This window comes from Rhinatrema bivittatum, chromosome 6, assembly GCF_901001135.1.
Source record: "Rhinatrema bivittatum chromosome 6, aRhiBiv1.1, whole genome shotgun sequence".
Lineage (NCBI taxonomy): Eukaryota > Metazoa > Chordata > Amphibia > Gymnophiona > Rhinatrematidae > Rhinatrema > Rhinatrema bivittatum.
The window spans coordinates 163798878-163815633 of NC_042620.1; the positions used below are offsets into that span (position 1 = coordinate 163798878).

At 42.5% G+C, this 16756-nt stretch overlaps 1 protein-coding gene across 2 annotated transcripts in view; it reads left to right on the plus strand.

Moving 5' to 3' along the window:
* Nucleotides 1–16756, plus strand: part of BARD1 (BRCA1 associated RING domain 1) — a 336286-nt gene that overhangs the window by 295014 nt on the left and 24516 nt on the right. For both annotated transcript variants that reach the window (XM_029606122.1, XM_029606123.1), the window contains one exon: nt 1419–1511. In XM_029606122.1, the coding sequence (XP_029461982.1) occupies nt 1419–1511 (93 nt within the window). The remainder of the gene's footprint in view (nt 1–1418; nt 1512–16756) is intronic.

Sequence of the window (16756 nt, forward strand, 5' to 3'; positions counted from 1 at the left end):
CTGCATTTTTTTTAGCACTAAATCTTCGTGCCAGACCTTAGACCATTCTGTGAGCTTCGCTAGATCGCTCCTCATGTTTTCTACTCCTTCCTGGCTGTCTACCTAGTTACAGATTTTGGCAACAATCCCCTCTTCAGAGAAAACTCTATTTACCACTACCCTTTGTTGCCTCCCACTCAACCAGTTTCTAACCCAGTCAGACACACTAGTATTCACACCAAGAGTGCACAATTTATTTATAAGTCTTCTGTGCGGAACTGTGTCAAATGCCTAGTGCTTTCCCTTGATCCAAATCTTTGGTCACCCAATCAAAGAAATTAATCAGATTCATCTGACAAAATTTACCTCTGGAACCAAGCTGCTTTGGATCTTGCAATCCATTGGATTCCAAAAATTGCCCTATCTTCTGTTTTAGCAGCTATTCCATTAGCTTGTTCACCACAGAGGTCAGCCTACTGGCCTGTAGTTCCCAGCCTCCTCCCTACTTCTACTTTTATGAATTGGAATCACATATGCCCTTTTCCAGTCCTCCAGAGCTACTCCAGACTCTAAAGAAGCACTGGAAAGGTCAGCTAGTAGAGATGCCAAGACATCTGTAAGTTCCCTTAGTACCCTTGGATGTCCCATCCGGACCCATCGTCTTATCTACTTTAAGTTTAATTAACTTCTCACGAACACACTGTACTGAAAATTGATTGTGTTTTACCTCACTTCCAATCTTATTTGTGTTTGTTTTATATGGTCCTGCTGCAGGGTCTTCCGAAGTGAACACTGAACAGAAAATTTGATTCTGCTGCTCCTTCTATGCTATTAACTAGTCCTAAAAATCATTTGTTTTGAATACATTTTTTAAATTTGTTCTGTAACACTGGGTAAATCATTATACTATGAATAACATGTAGATAGTTTTGTGAATAATATGGAAAATTTAGGATTGAAAAAGAATGTGAATTATATAAATAAATGTTTATAGTGATTTCCAAGTGTTATGATAACTTCTATAGAGAAGTATGCAAAACCTTTTATACGTACTTATACTATATTGCATATCAACCTTTTCTGTATTTGGTTAAGACTATTTTTGTTGTATTTAAGTCAACACATTGTATATTATTCTAAAATTTTAAACTAGAGCTCATTCAGTGGGGCAACCAGGAGGAAAATTGTAAGAGCTTGAAACAAACCATGACAAAAAAGTTGAAAATGTATTTTTATAATGCAGATGGTAGGTAATGTCCTAGGAGAGGTAGCTAGATAAAACTAGAGAACTTGAGGAAGAAGAAATTGGTTGTGAATAAAAACTGTTTTAAAGTGTCTTGAAAATTATCGGGGCTTACAAATTCTGCACTTTCCTATTAGCTTGTCTCCTTTTTTTAACTGTACTTTAACTTGCTTCCTGTATTGACTGTTTATTCCAGTGACTCACCTCATTGTTCCAAATAAGCCAATTCTTAATACCATGAAGTGCATGCTGGGCATTCTTGCTGGCTGCTGGATCCTAAACTTTCAGTGTAAGTATTATATTCTGTCTTTTCTTTCTTATAGCCAGATAATTTATCCTCGGTAGATGAGACATTGATCATCAAGAGGTTTCTCATTGTGAATGTGCACAGGTTTAACTATATCATCTTCAATAAAAATTTTAAGCTAAGTATTACATTTCAAAGAGAGACTTCTAAGGAAAATTAATCTCCTTGATAAGCTGCTGTGATGATCAAGAGGCACAAAACAAAATCAGCATATGAGCTTTCTCTATAAATAAATAGAATATATACACAACAAATCTAGTATGTCTTCCAAAATTTTAAATAGTCCTTTTCACAGCATAACTCATATGGCATGGAATTCCTTAGCACTGGACCTGCTTCTAGTACGGCCTTTTTTCACGTTTCTTGGAGCTTATATAATTTTATAGAGAGCACAACTAACAAATTCTGATTTGAAAATCCTAACATGCGGATTGGTTCATAAACAGTTTATCTTATCGGCAAAACATTGTGTTCCATATAACCTTATACTTAGCGAGTGGGCTCTTCTGTAGTAAGCCAAGAGGCCTCCAGTATTCAGCAGTGATTCCTGGTGGGTTTACTGGGTTATCTTACATAGCAGGGTCATGCCATCATGAAAGCAAGAGCATTATCACTAGACTTCTTGGTAGAGTCCTGTGGCAACTTAAAGGGACATTTGAACCACAGCTGCCTTGTGGGAATTGCTGAAGATGACATTTGAGTTACTGGTGAGAAGAATTCTGTGAAGTGATGTGAGTACTAATAGAATCTTGTTTAAAGAATGATTAAGATCACAAGGATGTTTGAGAACCAGATTGAGATCTAAGTACAAGAGGAAGTTTAAATTTATTTATTTTTGCTTCACTGCTTATTTCTGCAATGAGTCCTGTGACTTTTCCGTTTGGTGATTTTTATTGCGCATTGACTGCTGATAACCCCAGGGCTGGAGGAACCACTAGGCGAGCTAGGCCTGTGCCTAAGGTGCCGAGACTTAGAGGGCGCCACGGCAAGCAGCAGAATTTTGAAAGGGCAAAAAGTTCCCTTTCAAAATTCTGCCAGCCCCCGACTCGCCCTGCCCCCCCCCCCCCCTGGTGGTCCAGCGGAGGGACCGGGAGCGATCTGACGCTCCCGGGGCCTCGGCTGCCACTAAGCAAAATGGCGCCGGTGGCCTTCAGCCCCTCCCATGTGATGGGCGACCGGTGCCATTGGGGGGCGTCGGGAGGGTGGCACTGGGGGGGAGGCAGGGCGAGACGGGGGCTGGCTGCCTGCCGCAGCGCCTCCTAAGTCTCGGCGCCTGGTCTCCGGCTGCGACGATCTTCCTTTCTTCGGCCACATGATCATCTAGACCGGCTGCGCCGATCTTCTTTCTTTGTGTGTGTATGTATAATCTTTCGGAGTACCTGCTTTGGCACAGTCATTAGATGCTAAGAAGGCCTGTGACCATATTGAATGGTGATGGTTAATGTTTTGAAATGGTTGAGTTTAGGGACATTAATGTGAACATGATCCAAATTCTATATAGTGTTCCTCTACCCATTTATTAATAACAATTCCATCTCTCCTTCCTTTCAATTGGGGAGAAGTAGACAGCAAGGCTGTTCTTTATTTCTTCTCCTTTTTAATTTATCCTTGGAACCCTTTTGCCATTAATCTCCAGCAACATAATTTAATTGAAGATATTTGTATTTGTGGCATTACTTTGCAGCTATTTATATATGCTGTTGACATAATGTTATATTTAACAGAACTGGATATATCCTTATGCATGATTAATGACTTTTCTGGTCTGTCAGAATTTTAAATTAACTGATACTATTGGAAAGATCTTCCCTTACACATTTATTTTAGCAAAAAGATGATTGGTTCATGTCTGTTTCAGTGGAAGCCAGAAGATACTAAATACTTGGTGTTAACGATTCAAAATGAGTTCTATTGGGGAGCACTGTTTTGGCTAACATGAGTAGAATTCTCAATAGCACAACATAGAAACATAGAAATGACTGCAGAAAAAGACCAATCGGCCCAACCAGTCTGCCCAGCAAGCTCCCATACATATTTTCCCATACTTAGCTGTTTCACCGACCACCAAGTTCAGGGCCCTTGTTCGTAACTGTTTGCTTCAAATTTCCTGCCACCCCCTGCCATTGATGCAGAGAGTAATGTTGGAGTTGCATCAAAGGTGAGCATAAGGCTTAATGGTTAAGGGTAGTAACCTCCACATCAAGCATGATACCCCGATGCTTGTTAACCCAGACTGCACAGATCAATGCCTTGTTGGATGTTGTCTGAATGTAAATCCTCTTTTCCACATTTCTCCCTGTTGTTGAAGCAGAGAGTAATGCTGAATATGCATTCAAAGTGAAGTATCAGGGTTAATTGGTTTAGGGTAGTAACCACCGCAATAAGCAATCAACCCCCATGCTTATTTGTTTAACCAGACTGTGTAGTTCAGTCCTTGTTGGTTGTTGTCTGAATGCAAATCCTCTGATCTATTATTAGATGAATGCCTGTATACTTACCATGATGGGGATGGGCAGAAACTATTAAGATGTAGGGTTGTGTAGACCAAAAGAATTTGTTATGGTTCATTCACTCATTCGTTTCGTTGGGACCCGTATTTGTTTCAATACAAAAAAAAAATTCATTTATTTGTTTCATTAATTTAATTTGTTTTCCATTAAAACATATGGGAGAATTATTACAGTCTATAATAGGCTCTAAAATTGTGAATTGTATATCAATTGTAATGAAACTTGAGAGAAGAATCAAAAGGGGGAAAGAATCGCACTTTAGAAAATGGTAAAGTGGCAACAGAAAAGTGACATAAAAAGGTTAAGGCTCTACAAAGGGGTACGAGGATTATGGGAATGGCAGGAGGTCTCTAATACAATGTAAGTGAAGCAAAGAAGAAGTAAGAGGAAGAAGAACACCTCAAGATTTAGAAAGAGGATGGCTGCTCAGCAATAGTGTCATGAACAGCTGATGGCAGCACGAGAGGTAAAGTGGCATCAGGACCCTAAGGCAACATGAAGGGGGAATGAAGCAGAAAATGTGGCAGAAAAAATTGCAAGGTACAGATAAACGGACCAAGAATCAAAAAGAATGGTATCAAGATAAAGAATTCAAATGCATGGGAGAGGTGCACAGCAACATCCCAGATTGGCAAGAAATCCTCAAAGTGTAAGAGTTGGAGTATGCCAGGAAGATACAGGCAGAAATAAGAATATAAAAGTGTGAAATCTGCACATGGCAGCAAGGCTGAGTGGAACAAGGATCTGAAGTTGTAGGATGAGGGGCATAGCATTAAGGCAGATTGGCATTGGAGATACAAATCCATTCTGTTGGAGCACACAGACAACCATAGAGAGGGCATATGGCTGCACCTGGCTGATCTACCAGTCCAGTAGTATATGTTTGTTTCACAAAGTAAGCCACACACGTCATAGCTATGTAGTAGGTAGGTACCCAAATGCACAGTATAGAGGAACTGCTAGTGGACCATGAAATCAGTTATGGTTCATGAAGCTGTGCAACAGGTGTAAAAGAATGGATAGCCATGACAAGAGCAAGAAATGGCAAGAAGGTGAATACCATAGATGAAGAAAGGTCTTAAAATCCTGAGGAGTGTTTCAGTAAGTTTATAATGCAATATATGGCTAGGGCCTCAGTGGTAATGGTTTGAAAATGGCATGCGTGGCTGTAAGTGACAGGCCTTTGTGGTTAGGGATAGAAAATGGCATGCCATAGGTGTGCCTAGAAAGACTAGGGGGCACTCCATGAAGTTAGCATGTGGCACATTTAAAACTAATTGGAGAAAGTTCTTTTTCACTCAATGCACAATAAAAACTCTGGAATTTGTTGCCAGCGGATGTGGTTAGTTCAGTTAGTGTAGCTGTGTTTAAAAAATAATTGGATAAGTTCTTGGAGGAGAAGTCCATTACCTGCTATTAATTAAGTTGACTTAGAAAATAGCCACTGCTATTACTAGCAACAGTAACATGGAATAGACTTAGTTTTTGGGTACTTGCCAGGTTCGTATGGCCTGGTTTGGCCTCTGTTGGAAACAGGATGCTGGGCTTGATGGACCCTTGGTCTGACCCATTATGGCATGTTCTTATGTTAATGGTTGGAACATGGCATGCCGTAGATGCTGTAAATGACAGGCCTCATTTGTAATGGTTGGAATATGGAATGCCTCCGAGACAATACTCCTCTGAGATCCTCTGTCTCCTTTCCCCAAATGCCACCACTGAAGCTTCACTCCACTGTTTGCTTCACCCCAAACTGTTCTAGAGGAACAGTTTGGGGTGAAGCAAACTGTTCTTGAGGAAGCAGTTTGGAGTGAAGCTTCACCCCCAAACAGGGGGTGAAGCTTCACTCCACTGTTTGCTTCACCCCCTGTTTGCTTCACCCCAAACATTTGTCGAGGAGAAGCAGGCAGGGAAAGGCAGTGGAGTCAGGTCTCAGGGGTAGTATTTGGAAAACATCACCCCTGAGGCAAATTCCACTGACCTCCCCCTGCTTGCTTCGCTCCAAACAGCTGTTGAGGCGAAGCAGGCAAAGGTGGAATCAGGCTTCAGGAGTGGTGTTTACACCCCACTGAGGTATGACTCCCCTGTCATCCCTTGCCTGCCTCCTCTCAAGAACTGTTTGGAGAGAATCAGGCAGGGGAGGTCAGTGTAATCCGGCCTTAGGGGTGGGGTTAACCAAATACCACCACTGAGAAATGACTCCACTGATTTCCCCTGTCTGCTTCACCCCAAACAGTTCTTGAGGAGAAGCAGGCAAGGGATGATTGGGGAGTTATACCTCAGTGGGAGTATAAACCCCACCCTTGAGGCCTGATTCCACTGACCTCTCCTGCTCGCTTTCCCTCGACAACTGATTGGAGATGAAGCAAGCAGGGGACATCAGTGGAATCAGGCCTCAGGAGTGGTGTTCCCTTCAGAACACTCTGTAAGTGAGCCCTAAAATTAAGACTGTCAAAGATTACACCCAGATTCCACACCAAATCTGAAAACTGAATATCAATGTCAAGTAATGACAAAGTCAATATTATGTTGTCTTTTTTTATCTGGATCACTGGAAAAACATTGCTTCGGTTTTACGAGCATTCAGTAACAGATGGTTCTTGTGCATCCAATCATTGATAAGCTGAGCACGGTCTGCAATATGAATTAAGGTAGCTGACAAATCCTCTTTATAGGAAAATACAAGTGCAAATCATCTGCAGAAAGTCTAAAGGTTATAGACTGTGATTCGAGCAAGGAGCACAAGGGTCTCATGTATATATTAAACAGTGCTGCAGTTAAGACTGAACCCTGTGGAACACCACAGGGAGTTTCATACCAAAATTAATGAATGCCTTGTAAGAGTACTCGCTGTTTTCTTGATTCAAGAAAAGAGCTAAACCATGCAAGAATGACACTGGTAATTCCAATTGCTTCTAGTTGCTCAACTAAGTGACACATGGTGTCAAACGCTGCTGTAACATCAAAATATATGGCAATGACTGATGCCCCCTTATCAAACTCTAGTAACAGGAAGTCCAGCACAGAGCAAAGTAATGTCTCTGTGCTGTGCCTTAACCTGAACCCATATTGATTTTTATATAATATTTGATTATCCCTTACATAGACAGTTAACAGAGAATAAACTATGTTCTCAAGAAGTGTACCCAAGGTTACAACGTTTGAAATTGGGCAATAACTACTAAGGCTGAAGAGGTTAGGGCTGTTCAGCTTGGAGAAGAGATGACTGAGGGGGGGAAATGATAGAGGTCTTTAAGATCATGAGAGGGCTTGAACGAGTAGATGTGAATCGGTTATTTACACTTTCTGATAATAGAAGGACTAGGGGGCATTCCATGAAGTTAGCAAGTAGCACATTTAAGACTAATCGGAGAAAATTCTTTTTCACTCAACGCACAATTAAGCTCTGGAATTTGTTGCCACAGGATGCGGTTAGTGCAGTTAGTGTAGCTGGGTTCAAAAAAGGTTTGAATAAGTTCTTGGAGGAAAAGTCCATTAACTGCTATTAATCAAGTTTACTTAGGGAACAGCCACTGCTATTAATTGCATCAGTAGCATGGGATCTTCTTAGTATTTGGGTTATTGCCAGGTTCTTGTGGCCTGGTTTGGCCTCTGTTGGAAACAGGATGCTGGGCTTGATGGACCCTTGGTCTGACCCAACATGGCAATTTGTTATGTTATGTTATGTTAAGGGGTTCCAGGGGGAGATTTCCTATCTTATAAACTGGCGAACAAATGCTTGCTTCAGTATCAAAGGCATTTGGCCTTCCTTCAAAGAAAAATTAACTAATTTTCAAATAACAAAAATAAAGTCCTCCTTCAAGATATACAAATAATGAGAAAGGATATGGATCACATGGGCAGATGGATTTTTTACCTGGGCCATAGATTTTACAATTTTGGATTTTCCAACTTCTGTAAAGGTATCCCAACCACAAACATGCTCAAAGGACGCTTTAAAAGTTCTCTCAAATTTGTAAGATCTAGGCTGTTGAAGATCAAGCTGATTTTTTATTCAAAGCAGATTTCTGCTTTAGCTAAAAAACAAAGTAATCAGAAAAAAAATTAACTTTAAATTCTTCTTTAATCTCACGATCATTTATTCTATTTTGGTCTATATTCTATTTTGCCATATATTTTGGTCTATTCAGTGAAGTATGGGACTGCTCAGTATACTTTTTTCTCACAGCTACAAGCAATTGTTTGTAGTTGTTTCTAACAAAATTAAATTGACGGCAGGCTGAATCAAGTTGGCTCCTACGCATTGCCCTTTCAGTCCATCTCAGTTCTCTTTTTGCTAATATTAGTTCTTTATCAAACCAAGGAACTTTATTAGAGACAGCTTGGCGGTTTTTCATAACTACTGGGGCGATGTTATTCCAAACACATTCTTAGAGGGTAGTTAAGAAATTTGCAATATCCTCAGCATTGTTCAAACATAGTTTGTCCTTCACAGTAGACCATTTTAATTTAAATTGCTCCAAATCTATTGGCTTTCTATTTGTGATACGAACCAGACTATTAGCCTTTATAGAGTTCTATTCAGATATTGTAACAAAAAATTAAATTAAATAGTGATTAGACCATAATACTGGGGAAATATCAGTGACTAGAATTTGATTTGCAGACATTAATTGTTTAGAGCAGGGATGGCGAACTCCAGTCCTCGAATGCCGCAAACTGGCCAGATTTTCAGGATATCCACAATGAGCACGCATGAGAAAGATATGCATCCAATGGAGGCAGTGCATGCAGATCTTTCTCATGCATATTCATTGTGGATATCCTGAAAACCTGGCCTGTTTGTGGCCCTCGAGGACTGGAGTTTACCATTCCTGGTTTAGAGCAAATCACCTGATCAAGTATGTGACCAACTTTATGTGTAGCCAAGGATATCAATGGCAGAAGCTCAATTGAAGCTAAAAACTCAAGAAGCTCATTAAAAACATATCTGTTTACTGTCCAAATGGAGATTCATATCCCCTAATAAAATCACTTTGGGGTACTGAATTACTAAAGAATTTTAAAAATATTATAATAGGGGACTGGGAGAGGAGAGAGAGCTGAGAGGAGGTGCCGGCAGCCATTCCAAGAGAGTAGCATTACTTCGGTCCCCAAAGGGGTTTGCCTGAGAACAGCCCAGCGCCCTAACATCATCAGCGCAGGACTTTGGAGGGGCCTTAAAACGGCCCTGCAGCAGCGCTGGTATTGGGACTAGGAGAGGAGAGAGAGCTGAGAGAAGGTGTCGGCAGCCATTCCGGGGAAGCAACATACTTCGGTCCCCGACGCGGCTTGCCTGAGGACAGCCCAGCACCCTGACATCATCAGCACAGGACATCGGAGGGGCCTTAAAACGGCCCTGCAGCGGTGCGCCGCCGCTGCCGGTGCATCGCCTAAGCCGGGCGCACGGCTTTCTTTCAACTTCAGCATCTATCAAGCCTGCTTTGACTCTCTGACTGCTTCTTCTGTTACTATAAGTTCACCTTCAAGTAAGTCCTCCTCTCTTTCCTCTTTGTTTTTCCGGTGAGCTGAAACCCGTAGATTTCGTATGGGGAAGAAGAGGAAAGGGACTGTTCTTGCGTTCCCTTCCAACCCCTCAGTTCCTCTCCCTTCAATGTCCCAGCTGACTATGTTATCGATTTCAAATAACATGGCCTAATTGGCATGGGAGTAGCCCTTTTAGAAGAAATGAAGTTATTACCATATCTGTTGTAGTATGGCCCAATTGGTGGTGTTGGGGACACAGCAGGACTCAGTATTGCATCTCTTCCAGCTCTCAATCTTTAAACTCAGGCCTGGAAAGGAGCAGCAGTATGTTAGTTGAAGTGTGACCCCACTAGCGGTGTTGGGGACACAGCAGGGCTCAGCATTCTTCTGTTGTGGCTTTTGGATTGGCTTTTCGGGCCGTGGAGGCAGCAGCAGCAGCAGCAGCATAGTTATTGTAGTGTGCCGCAACTGGGTGGTGTTGGGGACACAGCATAGCATCTCTTTCAGCCTTCAGTTTTGCATCTCAGACCTGGACAGGAGCAGCTAGGTGAAGGTTGAAGTGTGGCCTAACTGGAGGTGTTGAGGACACAGCATTCAGCAGGACTCAGAATTCTTGTGTTGTTGCCTTTGGATTGGCTTTTTGGACTGTGGAGGCAGTCACAGGAGAAGTGTGGCCCAGCTGGCAGTGTTGGGGACACAGCAGGACTCAGCATTGCATCTCTTCCAGCCATTGATTTTGCATCTCAGACCTGGACAGGAGCAGCTATGTGAAGGTTGAAGTGTGGCCTAACTGGAGGTGTTGAGGACACAGCATTCAGCAGGCCTCAGCATTCTTGTGTTGTGGCCTTTGGATTGGCTTTTTGGGCCGTGGAAGCAGCAGCAGTGTGGTTGTTGAAGTGTGTCCCCACTGGCAGTGTTGTGTACACAGCAGGACACAGCATATCATTTCTTCCAGCACTCGATCTTGCATCTCAAGACTGGACCGCAGTAGCATTGTGGTGGTTATAGTGAGGCCCAACTGGCTGTATTGGGGACACAGCATTTAGCAGCACTCATTGATGTTTTCTGGCCCTTGGATTGCCATTTCAAACCATGGAGGCAGCAGCAGTGTAGTTGTTGTAGTGTGCCCCAACAGGCGGTGTTGAGGACATAGCATAGCATCTCTTCCAGCCCTCGATCTTTAATCTCAGGCCTGGACAGGAGCAGCAGTGTGATGTTTGTCGTGTAGCCCAGCTGACAGTGTTTGGGACACAGCAGGACTTAGTGATTTTGTGTTGTGGCCCTTGGATTGGCTTTTTGGACTATGGAGGCAGTCACAGTGTGTTGGTTGAAGTGTGGCCCAGCTGGCGGTGTTAGGGACACAGCAGGACTCAGCATTGCATCTCTTCCAGCCATTGATTTTGCATTTCAGGCCTGGACAGGAGCAGCAGTGTGGTGGTTGTAGTGTGGCCCAACTGACAGTGTTTGAGACACAGCAGGACTCAGTGATTTTGTGTTGTAGCCCTTGGATTGGCTTTTTGGACTCTGGAGGCAGTCACAGTGTGGTGGTTGTAGTATGGCCCAGCTGGCGGTGTTGAGGACACAGCAGGACACAGCATTGCATCTCTTCCAGCCCTCGATCTGGCATCTCGGGCCTGGACAACAGCATCAGTGTGTTTGGTGAAGTGTGGTCCATTTCATGGTATTGTGGTCAGAGCAGGCAGATGCAGTTAGTCAATCACAGTCACTAGAAGTTTCTGAACACTGGATTTAGGCCCCATTGTTGCTTTTTAGTCATGGCATACAGAAAGGCAGAGCAGGCAGCAGCTACAGTACCTTCACGCTCCATTCATTTGCATTGCCACTTGCATGGCAAATCTGGATAACCAGCAAAGGCAGTTTAATTTTAAGGAACACTAGCTTCTCCATCAAGTGTGGTGACAGGCTGCAGCGATGAGGGCTTATGATGTCTCCTGTCATGGAAAGCACTCTTCGCTGGGGATACTCATTGGTGGAGAAGAGAGATGGCGCTGAACCAGGTCTGGCCAGATGTTTAACTTGTGAGACCAATATGCCAGAATGTCTGTCTCCATGTCCTCGATGGTCTCAGTGAGATAGTGTGTCACTGAAATTTGAACTCCCATCTCCTTTGGTGGTATTTGAGATGAATCTTTCATCCCAGCTTCTTTAGCGATTGCCTGGGACAGAGTGAGGATTGTTTCCCTTTTCCTGTGGAGGGTGTGCTAAGTGGTGGTGACGGGGTGCTGCTCTGACTTGCACTGCTGTCTGATCTGGCCAGTGAGGGTGTTTCCTCCTGTGCTACATCCCTCCTTTGCCTCAACCTCTGGTGCGCTAGCTGATAGACCTCCTCTATCAGTCTGCCCTTCATATGTGTCAGATTGTTGGCCTCCAGTGCAAGTCTCCCTTTCCACATGGATCACATGGTGTAGTGAGCTTGTATGTGGGGTTTCTGGTCAGAGGTACCAGTCTCTCTGTCAGCTGCTTTTCCAAGGACACCAAATAGCACAGCACCTCACCCTCATTCCCTCTTCCTTTTCTAACAATGTTTATTTTTGGGATGACATCTCCCAAGGTGACGCTTGTAGCATTCAGCTCCTCTTTGGCATCCTTTAAATGGTTTCAGAATTTTTACAAGCTGACTCTTGACTGGCCAGTCATGATGCCCTAGGGGAGCCTGCACACCTGTCTCCATTTCCCAAGACAGATCATGCAGGGGTGTCTGCTGCTCCACTAGCCTCTGCAGCATCATGTAGGTTGAATTCCAGCGGGTACCCACATCTATGATGAGACGCTTGTGAGGCATCTCTAATTCCTCCTGCTTTTCTCAGAGGAGGTCACCTGCCATCATGCTTCGGTGGAGTATCCAGCTATTTTTCTACACTTTATTTATTTATTTATTTATTTATTTGGCATTTTTATATACCGATATTCATGTAACAAGTTACAAATCACCTCGGTTTACATTCAAACAATAAATTTTGCACAAGTAAAAAATAAATTTGTGTAAAAAAATTTATTGTGTAAAAAAAAAAAATTTACTTGTGTAAAAAATAAATTTTTACACAAGCCCCAGGGCCTCCTTCACTGCTAGGTGTAGGGTGTGAGTGAAGTTTCATACACCCTGATATCCACCAGAGTATACCTCCTTGACCATATTAGAGCCATTGTTGGTGATAAAGAAACCTGCAATGAGACTTCTGGCTCTCTGATCCAGCTGCCAGCCCTCCAGCATTTCTTGAATCGCTGCTAAAATATTGCTAGAAGTATGGGAACCATCCGTCAGGTTAGTGTGCAAGAAAGCCCACCTGTGTCCTGTTGCTCCAGCCCCTGTGGAGCTGCTGCCTGACCCACCCCAGTCAGGTTCCACCAGTGTGCCATCAGAGAGAGGAAGGAGGATGAGGTGATTGTGGATGTCCATATTTCACTTGTGAAATGCACACTGCTCCCCTGTGCCTTCACCAGTAGTGCCTGCACACAGCTACAACAATGTTTGAACAAATCGGGGATGACCTTTCACTGAAAGTGGTCCTGGAGAGGGCACTTTATAGTTTGGCACTAAAAGCTGCAGCAAATGCCTGAGACCCACGTTCCCACGACTTGCAGGGTATGATCATCTAAAGCGATCATCTCATTGATAGTCTTCGTCACCACTTTGGATGCTGCCTGCTTCGTTCCTCATGATAATACGATCACCACCCCATTTCTTCCATTGTGGGCTGTTGTTTCTTAGCTATAGTTGGGAATTGCTGCTGCCGGCTTGCCACCTGTCAGGTAGAAGGAGCCGAAGTCTTGGAAGTTGCTTAAGGAACACATGTCCCCTTTTCAAAGACTAGTGTCCTCTGTCTTGCAAAAAGGGCCCCCTGACTGCTACCATCCCCAGGTTCATATTGAAGCGGATGCTGCTTCTACAGGTAATGCTCCATTTCAGCATTGCTTAAGTGGCCCAGTTGCTTCCCTCGGCTGATGTCCTTTGCACAATAGTTACAATGCACAAAGCATGGATCCTCCCTCGTTTGAAAATTGCTCCAGATCACAGATTTCTTTCCTGATCCCTTTCCTCTCTCTGCATCTTTGGGGTGGATAATGCTGTTGGCAATGAACTGGGGGTGGTCACAGATGGAGCCTGACGAACTGCAGCAAAGGATTCACTCATCCTCTGTTCCTGCACTCCTTGTGGCCTGCTCTTCCTCACTAACATGTCCTCCTGCCTCTCTCTCTCTCTGTCAGTGAAGTGGAAGCTAGCACAATAATAACTAAACCTCCTAATGCAGGGTTTTCAGCTAATGCCTCTCCCATCTCTGCTTCAGGAAATCTTTTAAGAGAGACTCATTAAGCTCTGAATCAGAAGAGGATGACAAAACTGATCTTATAGCCTCTGCTGCACTTTCAGGCCGATGCAATACTGTGTGCTGGGGCCAGTACATGGCTCAACCTGCGATTGGACACGCATTTAGATGTGCGTCCAGAGCCCCGATGCAAAACGGGGGTTAGCGTGTCCAAAATGCACGTCCAATCGAGCGCATAGCTAATAGTGCTTATCACATGTAAATTCATTTTGATGAGGCTATTAGCTATTATCCCCCCAAGGCAAAAAAAAATGTGCATCCTACACTCACCTTTTTACTCACAAAAATTAATGCCTGCCTCAGAGCAGGTGTTAATTCTTGAGGAGCCCGAAAAGCTTTTTAAACACGGTTCTTCTTTTTTGGTTTCCCCAACTTAATAGTGGCAATATTAAGTTGGGGAAACCAAAAAAGAAGAACCGTGTTTAAAAAAAAAAAAAAAGTGTGCTGGCAGTCAGGTTAGGAAAAAAGATGCTCAAATAACAAGCTTTCATTTTCCAAACCGTGGTGGTGCACAGGTTAGGAAAACGGACGCTTATAAAATTGCATCCACTGACAGCAATCTCTGCTGGGTTCCCGATGCCAAGGAGGCATGCTAGGGATGCACAATTTTCCCTGGCACCTCCTTTTTACCATGGCAGCCCATTTAAATATTAAATTGGGCACCCGGAAGAGATGGCTTGGCGTGCATTAAGAAACCAGGCACTCAATCATGAGCGCCCATTTAACACGTGCCGATATTGCATTGGCTTGTAAGAGTTTGCAAAAGTGGTTTCGGTATCACCAGCTGCCGCAGTATTTTCCAGGGATGGTTTTATTAAAGTGGACTAGGTTCAATCCAGTGTTAGTCTCTATGCTAGGGATGCTCAAACCAGCCCTAAAGGGCCCCCCCAACCAGTTGGGTTTTCAGGATATCCCTAATAAATATGGATGCGATTTATTTGCATGCACTACCTCCTGTGTATGCAAATATTTCTAATGCATATTCATTAGGGATATCCTGAAAACCCAACTGGGTGGGGGGGGGGCCATAGGACCAATTTGAGCACCCTGCTCTATGCTTTCGACTTTCCATAGGTTGGAAGAAGCTGTAAAACAGAAGTGGAGTGTATCAGTAAAAAGGATACTATGGTTTAATCCTCTTTTAAAAATCAGTAGGCATATACCATCTGCCAGAATAGGCAAGATAAAGGTGCTTGGGAAATAGATCATATTATTACAGAATAGGGAACTACTTGACCTTTTTAGAACTAAGTATCAAAAAAATAAATAAATAAATATATATTTATATATAGGGTTGGAGTGATTTAAAATGTATCAACAGTAGTCTGCATAAGGTCAAGTATACAAGTTTTAAAGGATTATATGAGGCAGCCAGGGGTATTTAGTAAACCCAACAAAACTTTTGTAAGTGGTCATTTTCTATCTGGATTTTATGTGTATTTGAGAAATAAAGGTACCCATGGAGGTAAGAGTATAGAAAAGATCTGGGGAAAATAGTTAAATATGTCCTTGAAGTGTGGACAGTGGGAATACTTCTGAAAGAAATGGGTCAGGATGCCATTCTCAGCCTCGTTTATACAATCCCTTTATTATGTTGAGCACACTGTAATTTGGACACCAGTCAAACTACATCTTATGAAAGCAGTAATTGAATAAATGCAGGCTTTGTCTAAGGGTGATGGGCACATTAGACCATATGTACTACTGTGATAATATATTATCATTTTGGCAGGGAGTTTGCAGAAGGGTAAGGAAATTCTGGGTTTCAGTTGTACATGCCTTATAAAATTGTCATTTGGAAATTGATTGTATTGTCAGATGTACTCTTGCCAAATCATTGAAAGTTGTTAGATGTACTGATTGCAATAGCTCTTCAGCTTATTCTTTGTAATTGGAAGGTCCATATGTTGATTGCTGTTAATTTCTGGCGGAAGACAATATGTAGAGTCTCTATAAATATGCAACAACAGCTGTAACTGGCTATATTTTTTTCATGATATTTGAATGTCTTTGTATAGATATATTCAAGTCTGAAATTCCTAAGTTTGAGAATGCTAAAAATGTATTTGTAAAAACTGTCAATATATGAGTGAGTGTATCTTCCAAGGTTAACTTCTTTGCTTTTGTGGTGTTTCTGCTGTAATTCCCAATAAAATAGTTGAAATTCAAAAATATATCATCTTCCTTGATTTTTGCATCTTTAAAATGCAAGACACTGTTGCAACTGTTATGATATACCAGAGAACTTGGGAAAGGGCTAAGTAATTGGAACTGTTAGAAAAAAAATGCATAAAAAATGTAAAAAGGTGGCAAAGGAAATACATTTATTTAGTTAGTTATTTAAAACTTTCTTCTAGGCCACAACTTCCTAACATGTATCCAGTGTGGATTGCAAAGTTTCATCCATAATATACCATCTTAAACATAGAAGACAATAATACTTTACTTTAAAAAAACAATAAAATACAGAAACATCAAAATAAAACTAACAAAAGCTTGTTCTTTAACAATCTAAAAACAATAATGAGCAGTCTGAAACATGCTCTCCATTTTACTGCTAACCAGTGAAGTTCTTTTAATACTGGAGGGATCAAAACCCGAGCTGTAGCATTCTGCCCAAGTTGAAGCACATGGGTAGACCTAGATATAGCATACTGCAGTAATCCAGATGGCTCAGGACCAAAGCTTATACCACTGTCTGTAACGGCCTAACCATCTTCAACTTATAAAAAGCTACTTTAGCTACGTGGTGTCCTTGTGTTTTTCTAGACAGTTGGGAGTCTAAAAAGATTCCTAAACTTCTTACCTCTGACTGTAAAGGCACGGAGAGGTCAGTAGAATTTGTAGCTCTGACCCAGAGGAGCCAGCCGGTGTCTTTCCCACC